The sequence below is a fragment of the Tamandua tetradactyla genome, chromosome 12 (genome assembly GCF_023851605.1).
Source record: "Tamandua tetradactyla isolate mTamTet1 chromosome 12, mTamTet1.pri, whole genome shotgun sequence".
Lineage (NCBI taxonomy): Eukaryota > Metazoa > Chordata > Mammalia > Pilosa > Myrmecophagidae > Tamandua > Tamandua tetradactyla.
The window spans coordinates 51,715,667-51,734,245 of NC_135338.1; the positions used below are offsets into that span (position 1 = coordinate 51,715,667).

The window sequence follows — 18,579 nt, forward strand, 5'->3', positions numbered from 1 at the left end:
CCCCAGCCCACCGCCCCCCAGCCCCACGCGGGTATCCGCGTATCCCCAGGGCACCCTCGCGCCCGGCCCGGCCGGCAGAGGGCGGGGTGGCTCACCCGTCCGCAGCTCGTGCTTGACCGTGAGGAGCTGCTCCTCCCCGTCGCCGCTGGCTCCCGCCGCGGTGGCGGTGCCGCCGCTACCTCCCTCCTCCTCCATCTTCTCCCTTCTTCCGACCCCACGGGGTCGTTACGAGGGGAACCCGGGAGACAGAGGACGCCTGGCCGCTCGCAGACCCTGCTGCAGCCCCAGGTGCCGAGCTGTAGCGGTTCCAGAACTCGGACTCACAGACGAGTCTCTTTCCCGCTCTGGCCGCACGGCTCGCTCCTCCGCCTCCTCCCCCTTCGGCGGGCACCGCTAGTACCGCGCAACCAAACCGCCCCCTGCTCCACCGCCTCCTCCTTCGAGCCGCTCCGCCCACAACAATCAAGGTAGAGGAGCCTTTCGAACCGCCATCGCTTATTGGGCATAGGGCGCGCGCATCTGTCAACGCCGGCTCCCATTGGGCAATTCTTTCTGACGTTACAGGAGCCGCCCCGCCCCTCTCCTCGAATTGTTGTTGCTTGGCGGGGAGGCAGGAGAGGGAGGAGCGCGACCACTCCGATTGGTGGAGGCCTGTTCTTCCCTTTGGAGCTTTCCTTTAGTGCGCATGCGCTGTCAAGACCTTCCCTTCCCTGACCCCCTGAACGGTCACACCCCTTATTCCCCAGCTTCTATCTGTTAGTAAACAGTGTCTAGTAGTCAGGAGGCTCTCGGGCTCTTTGATTGGCTGCTGCCGAAAGAGGCGGAGAGGGCTGATTGGTACATTTGATCCGCCAATCACCGTGGAGAGAGGCGGGACCTGAAGGGAAGCGCCCCTCACCCACGTGTTTACTGACACACCAGGGTCCCAAACAGCAAACATTCTGAAGTGTGTGACCAGCTGGAAGACAGCGTGGCCTAAAGAGGCGTTACTCTCTCTGGTAAGTCTTAAAATACAAGTCGTTCTTAGAGATTACAACATTCACAAAACCAGGTCCGTTGAAGAATTTTGCAATTTCCTTTTCGTACAAGGCATTTCCTAGATGCTAAAAGAATACAGAAACCCGTTAGAAGCTTTCAATAGAACGGGAAACACAGACGATCTGTGTGTATATGCACGGGAAATTATAATATAAGGCAGAATTTGAAATAGAACAGTGTAAAAAGTGTTAGAGAATCCACAGAGGGCAACGATTATTCCCAGTAGCGGAGGTGGGGAAGGCTTTTAGGAAAAGGAGGCATTTGAGATAACCAACTTAAAGGATGGGCAGGATAGACCTCTCGCCTTCAGATATTTCATACAGAGGTGATAATTGTGAGCACAGGCCAAGAATTAGAGTAGGCGGAGGAGGTGGGTAGCTTGCCAGCGATGCTGTAACAAATACTGCACACTGATTGGGTTAAACAACAGGAATTTATTGTCTCGCAGTGTTGGAGGCTAGACGTCCAGAATCAAAGTTCCAGCAGGACAGACTTTGCTTTCTCCAGGATTCTGCAGCCTTATAGCTTGCTGGTAATTCTTAGGGTTGGTTGCCATGTATCTCTACCCCCCCCCCCCACAAACACCTCACCGCCCCCGCCCCCCCCACCCCCACCCCATCCCGGCCATCACATGGCAATCTCTCTCATTCTCTGTCTTCTACTAACTGACTGTGTCCGGGATTTCCTTTGCTTATAAGGATTCCTGTCATATGGCTTAAGGCCCATACTGATTCAATTTCGCTATATCTGAATAAGATCGTGGAAGATCCTATTCACAAATGAGTCTACACCTTAACTATAACATCTTAAAAGGTCCTATTCACAAGTAGGTTCATATCCACAGGCCCTGGGATTAAGGCTTCCACATGTTCTATATGGGGGACAGGACTCAATCCCCAACAGGTAGATTAAGTGATTGATAAGGCTGGTTGGAAGAAATACAGGTGAAAAGTAAAGTATGATAGGATAATGAAGAATCTTGAATATACTGCTAATACGCAATGAGAAGACTCAAAGAGTAGTTTTTTGGAAGTAAGCTTTTGGTTGCAGTGAGAAGGATGGACAAAAGAGAGGAAGAGAGAAATGGCAGGGCATGAACACTTGTAAGGATAGAACTACTGAGGGCCTAATTTCTGGAAGAGAACATGAGACTGGAGAAAGGATAGGCTGAAAGATCTACACTTGCACGTAGTTCACATAGATGTTATCTTTTAAATGGATGAGATCACGGATCACAAACTTTTTCCAAGGGCCAGATAGTAAATAGTTTAAGCTTTGCAGGTCATATGGTCTCTTTCATACCAATTCAACTCTGCCATTCTAGTTCAAAAGCATTCAGAGACAATAAGTGAACTGTGTTCCAGTAAGACTTTATTTATGGATATTGAAATGTGAAGTTCAATAGTTTTCACATCCGGAGACCCGGATTCGATAACTGGTGCCTGCCCATGCAAAAAAAAAAAAAAAAAATCACATGTCATGATATGTTATTCTTTTAATTGTTTTTGAACCATTTAAAAATGTTAAAACCATTCTTAGCTCGTGGGCTGGCACAGAAACAGGTAGTGAGCCACATTAGATCCACAGCCCATAGGTTGCCATCCCCTGGATTAGATTGTTGGAGAAGAGAAAGCACAACCTAAAGGCTTGTTGGGAGCTCTTTACGTTGCCCCCCATAGCTCCCTAGTCTTGCCTCCCTGGAATGCTTATCACACTAAACCATGGCTACCTACTTAATTGTTTTTCTCCTCTACAAGTTGCAAGCTGTTTGAGCCAGGGACTGACTGTGTGCAGTCGTTCATTTGTTCACTCAAAACTTTTTATGCCAGTTAATATACCAAGTGCTTGATATATGCTAGAGACACAGTGGGAGCAAAGTGGATGCAATCCTTGCTCTCACAGACTCTGCAGCCCAGAAATTGAAGTAAATATTAAATAATCACATAAAGAAATTTTAAATGTCAACTGTGATCATGCTGTAAAGGAAAATTATAGGTTACTACAATAGAGTACTTCAGGGGATCCTAATTTAGGTTGACGGCCTAAGGAAGTAGTATTTAAGCTTTATCTATAAAAGCAGTAGGTTTTAACCAGTATGTGGCAGCTGCTTACCAATCTCCTTTCCTCTTCCTGGACACACAGGAAGACTACTTTTTTTTTTTTTCTTTTTAGCCTCCTTTGCATTTAGGTTACGATCGTATGACTGGGATTTGGCCACTATGGTGTTGGTGGAACTGTTCTCTGCCATTTCCAAAGCTGGCCAGAAAACAGCATGCATGATCACTCACACTCTCTTCTCTTTCTACAGAAACCACAAAGGCCACATTTTTATATGGTGAGGCCACAGTTTGGAAGGAGCCTAAACCCCTGAGTCCTCACTTGAGGAAGAGCCACCTGACCTACATCAGGCAGTGAAGTGAGCAATAAGGAAATCTGTTTAGTTTTAAGCCACTGATATTTGGGGGTTGTTTGCTACCAAAGTTTAATCTAGCCTACCCTGACTTTTGCACAGGTCCTTGTGGAGAATTCAAGGAACAGTCAGGCAAAGAGCCTGTTGTATTTTAGAAATTGAGAGAAAGCCATTGGGGATACAGCACAGTAAGCAAGAGGTGAGGTGGACAAGGTAGGGAGAGGCCTAATCACGAAGTATGTAGTTGGCCTTATTAATATTTTTTGAAGTTTATCCCATGTGAAATGGGAAATGAGAGCAGGAATTTCATTGTCATGGTCTTTTAAAAAGGTCACTGTGGTTAGTGTTTGGACTGTATGGAGCAAGGGACCATCACTCTAGTTTGGGCAAAAGACAATAGTGAGTGTGGTACATCTGGAGAGGAATGGAATATCTCTAGATATATATGTTGGACTTCATGAGGAATTGGATTTGGTAAGTGTTCTAGTATGAAAGCTGTTGGAATGTGATATACCAGAAACAAACAGCTTTTTAAAAGGGGGAATTTATTAAGCTGAAGTTTATAGTTCTAAAGCCATGAAAATGTCCAAATTAAGGCAAGGGTATGAAAATGTCCAACTTAAGGCACCAACAAGAGGTTACCTTCACTCTAGGAGGGCCAACAAAGTTCTGGATTTTTTCTCTCAGCTGGAAAGGTACATGGCAATGTCTGCTAGGTTTTTCTCCCTGCATCTTGTTTCATGAAGCTCCCCTGGGGGCGTCTTCCTTCTTCATCTCCAAAGGTTTCTGGATGCATGGGCTGTCATGGTTCTAAAGCTTTTTCAAAAATGGTTCCCTCTTAAAGGACTCCCGTAAGCAACCCCACCTTGAATGGGTAGAGAGACATCTCCATGGAACCATCTAATCAGAAGTTACCACCCACAATTGGGTGGGTCATATCTTCATGGATAATCAAAAAACTCCCACCCAGCAATATTGAATAAGGATGAAAGGACATGGCTTTTCTGGGGTACACCACATATTCAAACCAGCACAGTAAGTGAGGGGAAAAAAAGTGTCTGAAATGATACACCAAGGATGCTAGCAGGAGCAACTGTGTGGATGAAGGGATGGTGGTACTATTTAATGAGAGGGGCTGATTATAGGACAAAAATATTTCAGGGAGAATATCAAGAGTTTTTGAGATATTCTACGCCAATATTCAGTAGCTATGTGGAACTCAGAAGAGAGATTAAGGCTAGAGATATAAATATAGGAATCACCAGAATGTAGATGATATTTGAGATTAGGGGTATGGATAAGATTACCTGAGAAGAGAATATGAAGAAGGAAGAAAAGACAGGTCCAGAACTGTAACCTAAGACATTTCAACATTGAGAAACTGGAATGAGAAGGTGGAGCCAGAGATTTAGGAGGAAAACCAGAGAGTTTGTATCTTAGAAGCAAAATTGTTTCAAGAAGGAGAGAGTGCTAAGCCTACATGGCAAGTGAACTCACTTCCCTACCCCCACCCCCAATGTGGGACATGACTCCCAGAGGTGTAAATCTCCCTGGCAACGTGGGACAGAAATCCTGAGATGAGCTGGGATCTGGCATCCAGGCATTGAGAAAACCTTCATGACCAAAAGAGAGAAACGAGAAAAAAATAGAGTCAGTGGCTGAGAGATTTCAGACAGGGTTGAGAGGTTATTCTGGAGGTTCATCTCAGCATTATATAGATATCCCCTTTTGAGTTTATGGTGTATTGGAGTGGCTAGAGGGAAGTATCTGAAACTGTAGAGCTGTGTTCCAGTAGCCTTGTTTCTTGAAGATGATTGCATAATGATGCAGCTTTTGCAGTGTGACTGTGTGACTGAAAACCTTGTGTCCAGTGCTCTTTATCTAGGGTATGGATAGATGAGTAAAAATGTGGATAAAAATAAACAAATAATAGGGGGGACAAAGGTTAAAATAAATTGGGTAGATGGAAATACTAGGGGACAATGAGAGGGAGTGGTAAAGGAAATGGTATGTATGGGTTTTTTCTTTTTTATTTCTTTTTCTGTTGTGATGCAAGTGTTCAAAAAAATGATCATCGTGATGAATACACAACCATGTGATGATATTGTGGGCCATTGACTGGGCACCATGTATGAAATGTTTGTATGTTAAGAATGTTTGTGTGTTTGTATGTTTTCTTATCAATAAAATAAATTTAAAAAAAAAGAGAGAGAGAAGGGGAGCATGTCAAATTCCCTGAAAAGTTATATAGATGAGGTCTGAAAAGTATGCAGTGAGTTTGTCAACATGCATGCCATTGGTGATAATATCCAATGGAGTTTTGGTAGAGAAAATGTGAGGCAAAGAAGTGGAAATAATGCATGTGAACATCTTTGTAAGGAGTCTGCCTCCAAAGTAAAAGAGAAAAAGTAGGTCCTAGCGGGTCCAGAAGGGACCAAGGAAGATTTTTCTTTTTTATTTGTTATATTGAAATAACTTTAGAATTGCAGAAAAATTGCAAAAATAGTAAAGAGTTCTCATATATCTTTCACCCAGATTCCCCTAATGTTAATATAGCACTAAACCATCAGAAAATTATCAAAACTAAGAAATTAACATTGGTACAGTATTATTAACTCTACAGATTTCACCAGGTTTTCTACCAATGTCCATTTTCTGTTCCAGGATTCAACCCAAGATACAAACCAATTGCATTCAGTTGTTGTTCTAGTTTGCTAGCTGCTGGAATGCAATATATCAGGAACAGGATGGCTTTTAAAAGGGGGAATTTAATAAGTTGCTAATTTACAATTCTAAGGCCAAGAAAATGTCCCAATTAAAACAACTCTATAGAAATGTCCAGTCTAAGGCATCCAGGGAAAGATACCTTGGTTCAAGAAGACTAATGAAGTTCAGGATTTCTCTTTCAAGTGGAAGGGTACATGGCAATCACAGTCAGAGTTTCTCTCTCATCTGGAAAGGGCATATGGTGAACACAATGTCATCTGCTAGCTCCTTCTCCTGGCTTCTTGTTTCACAAAGCTCCCCAGGAGGCATTTTCCTTCTTCATCCCCAAAGGTCGTTGGCTGGTGGACTCTGCTTCTCATGGCTTTGTCATTCTGCTCTCTCTGAATCTCCCTTATTCTCCAAAATGTTTCCTCTTTTATAGGACTTCAGAAACTAATCAAGACCCACCCAAATCGGTGGAGACATACCTCCACCTAATCCAGCTTGACAACCACTCTTGATTAGGTTACATCTCCAGGGAGACGATCTAATTACAGATTCAAATATATAGTATTGAATAGGGATTATTCTGCCTTTACAAAATGGGATTTTGATTAAACATGGCTTTTCTAGGGTACATACATCATTTCAAACCAACACAGTTGTCATGCCTCCTTAGTTCCTCCATTCTGTAGCAGTTGCTCAGTCTGATGTTGTCTTTCATAAACTTTACCCTTTTAAAGAGTACTGTTCAGGTATTTTGTAGAACATCCCTCAGTTAGACTGAGGGTATACATTTTTGGCAAGAGGACTACAGAGGTTCATCATATGAGGGTTCACCCACTAATGTTAGCATCAATTGGTGGACCTTGCTTGCTTCAATTTTTACTGTGATTTTCTATTAGATTGCTTTTTTTTCGCATGGGCAGGCACCGGGAATCAAACCCAGGTCTCCAGCATGGCAGGTAAGAACTCTGCCTGCTGAGCCACTGTGGCCTGCCCTAGATTGCTTTTTAAGACAAAAGATACTGAAACATGTTCGAATGACGTGGGATGGATGTAGCAGAAAGGAGCGGCAGAAGATGCAGGGGTAAGATTAGATGACCATTAAAGAGAGTATCTGAGAAAGTAGGCAGGACTGGGAACCTGAGTTCACTGGGAGGGATTCCTTTGACAGGAGAGGCCCCATTCCCTTCACTGTGGCCGGAAAGAAGGAGCTTCTGAAGGAGACAAGAACCTGCTTTAGACCTAGTCATTTTGTCTCAATATCCCTGGAATAGAGTCTGGCACAGAATGGGCTTTCAGTAAATGTTTGTTGAATGAATGAGTAAATGAATGACTGAATGAGAGAGAGTGAGAATGAAAGACAGAGAGAGATGGAACCTTGTGTTTAAAAAGCTGGTATAAAGAGGAGCCATGAGGACAAAATTTTAGTAAATCAGGACTAAGACTAAGCTGATCCCACCTGAATTACTTTAAAATCATTCAGATATGCACACATGTAAGAAAGAGTTTACTGCAGAGATCTAAGCACTGTGCTGAGAGTGATGGGGAAGGATGGATTTGGAATTTGAGGATAGTGGAAATGGTTTGGAACAGTCACAGTGGGAAATGAATATAGGCATACCTCATTTTACTGTGCTTCACTTTACTGTGCTTTGCAGATATTGCATTTTTTACAAATTGAAGGTTTATGACAACCCTTCATCGAGCAAGTCTATGGGTACCATTTTTCCAAGTGCATGTGCTCATTTCATGTCTCTTTGTCACATTTTGGTGATTCTTAAAATATTTCAGACATATCTATTGTTATTATATCTGTTATGGTGATATGTGATCAGTGATCTTTGATGTTACTATTATGATTGTTTTGGGGCACCACGAACTACGCCCATATGAGATAGCAAACTTAATCGATAAGTGTTGTGTGTGTTCTGACTGCTTCATTAATAGGCTGTTCCTCTTCTCACTCCCTCTGAGTATTCCAGGTGGGGAGGAGGAGTCTTTGTAAGGCTATAGCTACCATAGATAGCATTCCTCTGATGGATCTAGGTTAAGTAAATTGAAAATCTTCTGGAAAGGATTCACCATTCTAGATACCATCAGAACATTCATGATTCATGGGAAGAGGTCAAAATATCAACATTAACAAGGGGTTTGGAGAAGTTGAGTATAACCCTCATGGATGACTTTGAGGAGTTCAAGATTTCAGTGGAGAAAATCCCCGCAGATGTGGTAGAAATAGCAACAGAACTGGAATTAGAAATGGAGCCTGAAGATATGACAGAATTGCTGCAATTTCATGATAAAACCTGAATGGATAAGGAGTTGCTTCTTATGGAAGAACAAAGAAAGTGATTTCTTGAGATGGAATCTACTCCTGGTGAAGATGCTGTGAACATTGTTGAAATGGCAACAAAGGATTTAGAATATCACATGAACATAGTTGATAAAGCAGTAGTAGAGTTTGAGAAGATTGACTGCAATTTTGAAAGAAATTCTACTGTGGGTAAAATACTATCCAAACAGCATCACATGTTAAAGAAAAATCTTTCATGAAAAGAAGTACCAATCGATGCAGCACACTTCATTGCATCTTATTTTAAGAAATTGCCCCTAGCCACCCCCCAACCTTTGGCACTCACCAACCTGATCGCTCAGCAGCCAGCAACATGGAGGCAAGACCCTCCACCAGCAAAAAGATTGCAACTGACTGAGGGCTTGGATGATGGTTGGCATGTTTTAGCAATAAAGCATTTTTTAATTAGATATCTACATTATTTTTTTAGACATGATGCTATTGCACACTTAATCAACTACAGAATAAGGTAAAGATAACTTTTATATGCACTGGGAAATCAAAAACTTCACGTGACTTGCTTCATTGCAATATTTGCTTTATTGCGGTGGTCTGGAACTGAGCTGACAATATCTCTGAGGTATTCCTGTATAGACAGCTTGGATATTTGCTGATTGGCTCTGGGGACTCAGGATGAATTAGAAAGCCTGAATAGATAAGGGTCTTTCTCTAGCAAAATTTCACAGCCAGAAGGAGAAATAAAGGAAATGTGTGCTTACATTTTCCCTTGAGATTGGAGATTAGCAGTTGGGCAACAACAACGTGCTTGAAATGAGTGTGGGTGAGAAGGCAGTGAAGACCTGAGTAAACTGCTGGTTCCGGAGCTGAGGGTGGAGCCGAGGCCCTGGAGGTTGTGTAGATGAGGAGAACGGTAATTCTCAACTGTGGCTACACATTGCAATCCATGAGATGCTTTGGAAAAACGTAAATGCTGATCCCTGCCTCCCACCCCAGAGAGTCTGATTTAATTGATCTGGGGTGAGGCCTGGGTTTTGGGTTTTTTTAAAAAACTCCCCAATTGATTATAACACAACCAAGTTTGAGAACTGTTGGAGTAGATAATGGTAAATAGGAGCAAGCTGGAGTTCTGAAAGAAAAAAAACAAAAACAGCAACTTTTCAGAGGTAATGATGATGCTAGATGAGATAGCAAGGAAAACTGTAAATCGGGCTAGAGGCATCAAATGCAAGGAATAGGGACTTAACTAACTAGGTGGTGGTGTAAATGGACAACATACATCAAAGGAGGCACAATTGTTGAAGGGGGTAAAATGAAGGACTCTCGTCTGGGTGGAGCAGCTGGAATTGAAGGAAACATCACCGCTTCCTCCTGACCTGAGAGACGTACAAGTAGGGAAGGCCTGGTCTGCCCATAAAGCACCTGGGAAAGGGAAGTATCCTAATGAAAGTCAGTTTTCTGCTAAGGCCAGGAGGAGTAATAAAGAAAAAAATGTTGGCAGTGTGTTTGTTCTCCTTGGTAAAGGCCTTGCTGGTACAAAGTGCCAGGTGGGGGTCCCGGCTCAGTCCCTTATCTTGTAGACCTGAGCCTGTGGCACTATTCACATGGTCTCACTGATCCTTAGCTACTCCTGCTTACTGGGGTGGGGGGAAGTTAAGTGGGAGAGGGTCACACTTGATGTGAACCATTAGGACTCAGTTAGTCTCATCATTCATGCAGTGTGAGCAGGAAGCCCCTCACCTTTGGATGTGCAGGACTTTGGTGCACCAGAGGCTCACCATGTTATACTCTCCTCAGCCGCCTCTATTGAAACACTCAGATGTTTGTGTATGAAAGAACATATTTCAAGAAGTCACAACTGTATTATCAGCATCTTGATACTCTTTTTGACCCTTTCAGAACCTTCACTGTGGGCTCTTATAGTAAATTTGAAGACCAGCGGCAGGTGTCAGACACCAACTGTGTGTGTGTGTGTGTGTGTGCATGTGCGTGTGTGTGTAAAGTCCACACTGGGCTGAAGACATCCATCCAGTGCTCAAGTCTACGTGTTGCCATTGTTGTGAAGTCAGGATGCTGGGAGGGCACACAGACACATTATTTCACAAGTGGGAACCCCTGTGAAGGGGGCAGCTTGTTTAAGGAGTTTTCTCACTCTGCCCTCTGACATCCCAGAGAATACCTACAGAGCCTGGAGCCCTCCAGGTGGCAGATATGGTGCACTAGGCTGAATTGGAAGATCCAAGACTGAGATCCGGCTACCCTCTTTATGAACTTATGTCAACCTGTGCATAGCTGGGAGGAAACTTAGAAGGGTACATATCTGTATCTATATCTATATCTATATCTATAGATATATAGATATATATCCGGGTAAAGGTAGTAAAGACATTTTTATTTCCTTTTCCCCTCCTTTGAAATCTTTCAAAGATGACAAAAAGCAAAACAAAGCAGAAACACAAAAAAAGACCCATTGTTAATGAAACAAAGAAATCCTCAGAACTTCAAGTCACAAAATCATGAAATATGACTGCCAATACTGAAAACTCTGTACTGAACTTGGGAAAATGCTGAAAGCTGACATACACTGCCTCAATCTGTGAGCAGAAGACATTCCCTTGGATATCAGTGCCACAGTCCACAGGGACCAAATAATGATCTTTGGATTGGAGTAGTGCTGCCAGAAGGGGCAGAGGGGACTTTACTACTGGGGAAACATTAGATAAATTTAGGTGCTACATGGGCAGTCGTTTGATTATATCCAATAACGTAATGAAAAAGTGATTCATTTTTTACTTCTCTTTCATTCCTGATAACATCAACAAGAGAGTCTTGGCCTAGTGCCAGCTTTTCTCTAATTCAAACTAGTTGCTCTTTCTAACAAAATGTAGACCTTAAGACTCAGCTCCCAGCAGACAACTGTATCTAGGTGGAATTTACTATCACTGTTTTGTCCGTTGCATTTATTATAATAGTTACATCCTATTTATGGCAAGCAATACTGATTTTTCATTTATAACAGTGATATGCCTCCTTTTAAAATAAGTCAAACTTGTAAATTGATTTAAAGAAAAATATTGATTAGACTAGGGGTGATATGGAGACAAGGCAAAAACTGTGGAAGTGGTCCTCAAATAACTGAAATTTAGATTTGAGTTACAGGATCTAAGTATTCCACAGGAGAACGGGTAGTATTCCTACAAAGAAGCAGTATGATAAGCCAGAATAACAGAGGAGGTATAGATGAAAAAGTCAGACTGACAGACTTATTTCTATTGTCTGTGACCTGACCTCGAAGCCAAAGAAGAGCCCTGGATATGCACAGGTAAAGGGGTAGGAGGCAATTGCTAGATTACAACCCAGAGAGCCTGGGCCCCGGTAACGTCCTGAGTGCCCAAACTTGAGAATCTCAGAGACATTCTCTCATGGAAAGGAAATTAAAAAGACTTGGAAAGAGGGCCGTGCAATGGTGGCTCAGTGGCAGAATTCAAAAAAGGACTGGGAAGAGGAGCAGTGGGTAACACACCTAAACCATTTGCCTCTACCACTTCACATGCTATTCTTTAACAATTATTTCTCTATTGCATCAGAGAAATTACAAAGTTACCTCCCTTTAAAATAAAAAAAGAGAGAGAACTCAAAAAAGAGATTCTAGGATGCAAATAAGGAATTATAGAACAACAAAAGAGGATGAAACTGAATAACAGAGCTCAAAAAAAGAAAAAGAGGAAAGTCACTTTAGAATCAACCAAAATAAAATGAACATGTTTGAAAACACAAGGGAACAATATGGAGTAGGACAAAGAAAAAAACAATGAAAAATAATTGATAGTTATAGAAAATAAACAATGGAGATGTATAATTGATGTTCCTTTAAAGAAGAGATCGGAACAAATGAAACAAAAGACTAGAAGAAACTTGATGAAACAAAGACTTGAATCAGCAGGGAGAAAGCACACGCTGGTCCCAAGTAAAATTGGTACAGAGTGATCAATGCTAAAATATATCAGACAATGATAAAATCAAGAGCCACAGTTAATGCTAGATGCCAGAGGAGCAAGGTCTTTAAAATCTAAGCAAATGAAGGTGTGATTCATTCCAAATGTACCAAATGTCCTTTAAGTACTGAAGGCTACTGACATTTTCCAGCATGAAAGAACTCGGGGTTTTGACATTCTTGAAAGAAAAAAAAACAAAGTCCTTTCTGCTGAAATCTAACCAGCCAAGCAAAGGATCAAAATAAAAAAGTGGAGGAGAACTGAGAATTCAGAAGACTGAAGGTAAGTTTCTAATTGTTTTAAATATAGGCTTAAGACTGAACAGCTGTGGAATTTATGGTTATAAAACAAAGTGTAAACATTACAAATTCTTATGATGTAAAAATAATTACATGCCTAACAAAAATTGGGAGTTGAGGGAGAGGGCAGTGGGAGGACTTCTAAGCCTGTAAATTTACTCATCTTTGGTAGCAGAAAGTAATCCACTCTAAGAAATGAAACACATGAACTGCAGTTCTTTTAAGCAAACATGGTTCCAATTCCTTGACGATTTTTGTTAGCTGTGCTTATCTTTAAAGGGGATATTTTAAGAAATCTCGTGGTATAGAAACATGTAGCTGAGCTTCAGCAATTCCTTCTATTTTGTTTCTTTTTTCTGTGAAATTAAATTTAATCATCTTACTTAAAAATAATTTGCAGAATGAAAGCCCACTATTGTCTGTTGATCTTTCTGTTCTATTTCTATGCACAAGAACCTGTTGAGATGATGTATTCTAAACATTGTTGGCAGTTCCTGGGAAGCAAGATTTGGGGCACTGAAAACAAAAACAAAAACAACTTCATATTTTCTGTTGTTTTTTATGACAAAACACATCAGGCAAATAGAAATAGTGTGATAAAGCTGTAAGATGGACCCATGATCTTTGCCCCTGAGTATTATTGCTGTGATTTATGATTTATAGCAAACAGGATTTTGCAGGTATCATTAAATTTACTAATTGGCTGATTTTAAGATAGGGTGGGCCTAACCTAATCACACGAACCCTTTAAAAGCAGAGCATTTTCTCTGCCTGGTAGCAAAGTAGAAAGTCAGAGAGATGTGAGGCATGTAAAGGCTTCAATACAAGAAAGTTGTCCTAATGCTGGCTTTGAAAATGAAGGGGGCCACATGGGAAGGATGCTAGAGTGGCCTCTAGGAATGAAGAACAATCCCTTGCTAACACCCAGCAAAAAAAACAGGGGCCTCCACCCTACAACCTCAAGGAACTAAATTCTGCCAACATCCCAAATGAGCTTGGACATGGATTCTTTGCCAGAGCCTCCACATAAGAATCCAGCCTGGCCAACACGTTGATTTCAGCCTTGTGAGACCAGGGGCAGAGAACCCAGTTTCGCCTGCACAGACTTCTGTGACATAGTAAACGGGTGTTGTTTTAAGCTGCTAAATCGATGGTCATTTGTTATACAGCAATAGGAAAGTAATACAGCCTAGCAAATATTTTGCTCCATGCCAGGATGTTGGGACATGCAGAATCAGAATCAGAATCGCCGTCATCATCCCCAAGCCACCATCCTGCCATTCCAGTACCTTCTTACTCCTGGATCTCCAGGGCTCAGAATATTTCCAGAAGCCCCAAATGCTCTGAGAGAAAATGGACCGTTTTGTGTGATGACTGGAAGACTCCAGCTTAGAATTAAGTATCTCTGGGGACTTTACATCAGAATATGTCTTTTGTGCCATTTGACATTTAAACAAGTTATCTGTATTACTTTGAAAAATCTTTAGAAATTAATAACTAAAGAAGATAGGACCGGCAAGCTAGAGATGAAAGTCGGAAGAGAAAGGGTTAGAAAAGGATGGAGTGGTAAGTTGGAAGCAGCAAAAAATACATCTGTCCCACCATAAATTTCTCCCAGACCCATTCCTCAGAAAGAACCATTTTAACTCCTTTAGATGTTTCTTTTGGAGTTATCTTTGTATATATGAATAATCTATCTTTAAATAATATGCTATATCACTATTTATTGATTCATTTTATACATTATTTTCCTCCTTCTATGATAAATGAGGATTGGATGATCATTTGGCTAAGTAGTACATTCTAGGTTGGTAATCGTTCCTCCATGGAATGCTCAAGGCATTACACTATTGCCTTCTAGAATCCAGCATTGCTAATGAGAAGTCTGATCCTTGGTTATGTGACTAGGTGGGTCTTTGTTTTTACAAACTCTGCATTGGCCACTCAGTGGGCTCTTTCAGTCCAGGGACATGTACCCCTACATGCTGGAAGATTCTTGTACAGTAGTTCTTTTGACACTGACCTCCCCTTGACTTTCTGAATCTATAAATTGGATGTTGGGCCTCCTGTATTTATTCTCTAGATCTTTTTTTCTTTTTCTTGCCTTTTTCTCCTTGCTTTTTCTACTTCCAGGGAGACTGTTACAATTATATCTTTCAAACTTTCCATCGATTCGTTTATAAATTTTAACCCTTACTTTGAATTTATAAAAGCTCTTGTTTTTCCTTTGTTATAGCATTTTATTCCTCTTTTTGTTTGGTGGGGGGGGGGGGGGGGTGGCAGTACATGGTCCAGCATCGAACCCGGGTCTCCTGCATGAAAGGCGGGCATTCTAACCACTGAACTACCTGTGCACCCACTTATTCCTCTTTTATTGATTAAATATCTTCATGAGTCTTTCTGAGAATGTATTTTGTTTGGTTTGCTTTGCTGTGGATTCTCTCCTCTTCCTCAGAATAATTGCTTCCTCCAGCTTTGGTGGTGATGGTTGTTTTTTCCTGTTTATTTTAGTCTTTTGCTTTTATTTTGGAAACTTTTCCTGAAGCATCTAGAGATTCTTCATTGTCCGTTCTTGTTTAGAAGTTAAAACCCCCAAAGCTGATTAGGATTTCTCTGTACCTAGGCAAGACTTGTTCATTGGAAGACTCCAAATGCCTGGGAATCCTGAGAATGCTAGAATATGCTGATTTTCTCCTCTCTAGAGATAATTTTTAAAAAATTTAAGAGTGAAATCTGACAGTACCTTTCCTGGGGGATAGAGACCTTGCTTCATCATGGGGGCAGAGGGGCCTATTTATTCCAGATGCAGACTGTTAATTAATTCCCCTATCTTCCCATGCCTCATGCCTGCTGTCAAAGTTGAAATTGCCACATCCTGAGCCTCTCTGGAATTCACCTAGGAAGATCGCCCTTCTCCTGTGTTACGTCCCTCCATATATATTCCAGACAGGAATTCCCAAACCTGCTATTCTTTGGATCGTTGTACCCCCTGAGAGGTATGTTTACCCCACTTGGGGAACCATTCATCTAATCTGTGGCCTTTTCTTCCCGGGTTGACAAAGCTAATGAATATTAGATCCTGGACTCAAAGCCACTCTCCATTTCCAAGGTTGAGGTCCCTGCCACTAACTGCATGGGAAGGATGAGAAATCTGGGTCTATTTTTCAACAAATACCATAGATTTGCTCACTTTTAAGTGCTTACAGCACCTTAGGATCATACTAATGTTCTTTCACTTCAAAGGTTTTAAACTCAATTATTTACATAGGTCAGTGAAATAAAAAGTATATGAGTGAAGCAACTTGCGGGGGGCAGGGGTGCTTGGGGAGTGCAGAAGGGAAACCTTCTTCATCCATGGCAATCGATCCTCAGCAGGTCTAGCATGCCGGATCTTCCTGTTTTCAAGAACCACTAATGTCCAGACTATTAAGTAATAACATTAAGTGATTGTTGTTAAGTGTTGGCAAGTAATTCAAGTTCAAATGTGGCTGTGAATATTAGTTTGCTGCCTCTAGACATTACTTGTGGAAGGGAGAACCTGAAATAAGGTTGTGGAGGGAATGAAATGAAAGCCATCATAGGACCACGCAGCTGGTGACAGATGCCTGGCTAAGACAAACTGAGACAGCACATCCTTGAACCCCAGAAACTCAGAGGTGAATCTGGTGATCATTTCCTACTCCTCTTAACATTCACAACCCTTCTATGTCTCTCAGATCCTAACCCAGTTAGTTTTTCTTCCTTTTTCTTGTGTTGTCTTTGCTCAAAGAACGCTTCCCCCTTCTTGGGTGGGAGCCAATAAAACATTTAAAGAGCTCATGGGTACTGTATAGGGGTATCAAAGTTGCTGTGCTGTTTTCGTGCTCTGGCAATAAGGGGAAGTATTGTTGAGTGGATTTGGGGAAGACTGAAGGTAGAAAACATTTTCTCTACCATCGCTGACTCAAAGATGCTCACCGCATCACAGCTGATAGCCACAGACTGCCCAGAGACAGGAAAATGGACCAGAAGCATTTAACATCCTGGGTAAAGCCTGAGCTTCTGCTTCTATAAAACTGGTGGTGGTGGTGGGGGGGGGGTGATAAAAATAGCTGTACTTCAGAGTATTGTTCCGAGAATCAAATGAGATAATGTATAAGGTGGTGGTATCGTTATTTCAAAAAACCATTGCCTCTATTAGAGAAATTAAGAATTCATTTGGATGGCACAGGGTCGGGGGAGGAAACACATCTCGGAAATATTCAAAGGTTACTCCATGATGAAATTTCCAGTCATTTCAGAGTTTGTCATCCTGCCTGATTCAATGGGCTGCAGCTTATTTTATTTAATTAAACCTATTAAAGTAACAAGGCTCCTATAAAAGACGGTGAGACTGCGTCATCAGAAGTCTTTGGAATATTGACTCCTGTGTCCAGGTGACAAAATGGGAAGACCACTTCCAGAAAACACAGGCATTCTTTAGCTTTCAGGATCATCATTTATAGGCTGGTCTATACCCAGAGACTCCTCCTCAAGGCTTACAGGAAACTGACAGAGAACTAGGATTAGAGGCTGTCCGAGTACTAACTTAACTCAGGTATTAGAAGAGCAAGAACTTCTAAAATTCCTTTGGTTGGGAGATTATGTAAAAGTGCAGCATCTGCTTTGCCATTAGTTTCATCACTAATGTGTACAAGATGTATTTCATATTGAATGGCGCAAAGATTCATATACAACTATGTCCACTGAAGCAATTTTCACAAAAGCGAACTATTTGAAAATGAGCACCTATGCTCAACCACAGGAAATGGTTAAATAAATTACATCATACTTTTATGGTGAAGGATTATGCAGTGGTTACCACTAGGGAATAGAAACCCCTCAGATATAGTTCTGCTGGACTGACCCTATAAGGGCTGGGAACATTTAATTCTGCTACCCAGCACAAGCCAGCTTGCCTTTAATTAATGCAGCCCAGCTGCGAAATACTGGTGACCATACCCAACCCACGGGCAAGTGAGGTTTGTAGCTTCAGAGGCGGGGTTATTTATAGCAAGTAGATACATCTGACACCTGTCAAGGAGAAACGGATGCCTCAGACTCTGCATAATCTATGCATACCTGGAGAAAAACCCAGAAGTCACCAGTGCATGTTTTCTGAGAAGGCTGCGTATGTGAACACTGCCTCTGTCAGCATGTCACCCCCTAGTAAGAAGAACCAGGTCACCAGGAATAGAAGCTCCAGGAGGAACTCAGTCACATGCATCAGTGAAAGCAAAGGCCTTATGATTGCTCTAAAGCTCTAAGGCTGTTATTTAATGTAAAAGAAGTTTGCAGTGGAGTTATCACTTTGATTTTTGACCCTGGGACATGTAATAGGAGTCTCAACTCAAATCCAAGTGGATGTGTTGGATGGACTCCACAGAAGGCTATTTTTAGAGGGTATGGAGGAGCCTCCTGGAGCAAACATATCCCAGGAGAAGAAGCCACACTGGGCACAAAGAAATTTCCCTGATAAGAAAGTGATGGTTATCAGAGAGAGAGGGCAGTTCTGATGTTAGTCTCCTGGCTGGGTCTTAAGGCTTCTACTTTTTCAGGCCCCAGTGATCTCCTCTGTGATTTTAGAGAGGTGTGATTCGGGCCACGTGTGCCATTGGTCTGGTACCCCTCTAACATGGAACTGCAAACACACAAACAACCTTCTCTCTCAATTCGTCCCAGAAGACCCCACCACTCTGGTGTCACCTGTGGGATCTGGGCCTAAAGCATCTTTGACAGCCCCCAATGGAGCCAAGGTATCCCCAACAGAGTATGTGGTGCCTGGCTAGACAATGG

General features: G+C 42.0%; 2 protein-coding genes across 10 annotated transcripts in view; one reads left to right on the top strand and one right to left on the bottom strand.

The window, feature by feature from the left end:
• The window catches only part of RPS6KA5 (ribosomal protein S6 kinase A5), a 328,971-nt gene extending 328,306 nt beyond the window's left edge, over positions 1–665 (bottom strand). For 3 of the 7 annotated variants that reach the window (XR_013160427.1, XM_077123333.1, XM_077123323.1), the window contains exon 1: positions 96–448. Coding sequence is in view for 5 of the 7 variants with exons in the window: in XM_077123333.1 (XP_076979448.1) it covers positions 96–195 (100 nt within the window). In the remaining 2 variants the exon portion in view is untranslated. Of the gene's footprint in view, positions 1–95 lie in introns of all 7 variants that reach the window. The other 4 variants (XM_077123324.1, XM_077123325.1, XM_077123336.1 and 1 more) reach the window with 3 other exon arrangements.
• Positions 406–18,579, top strand: part of DGLUCY (D-glutamate cyclase) — a 167,206-nt gene continuing 149,032 nt past the window's right edge. The window contains exon 1 of one of the 3 annotated variants that reach the window (XM_077123342.1): positions 406–998. The gene's annotated coding sequence lies outside the window, so the exon portion shown is untranslated. The remainder of the gene's footprint in view (positions 999–18,579) is intronic. The other 2 variants (XM_077123343.1, XM_077123339.1) reach the window with 2 other exon arrangements.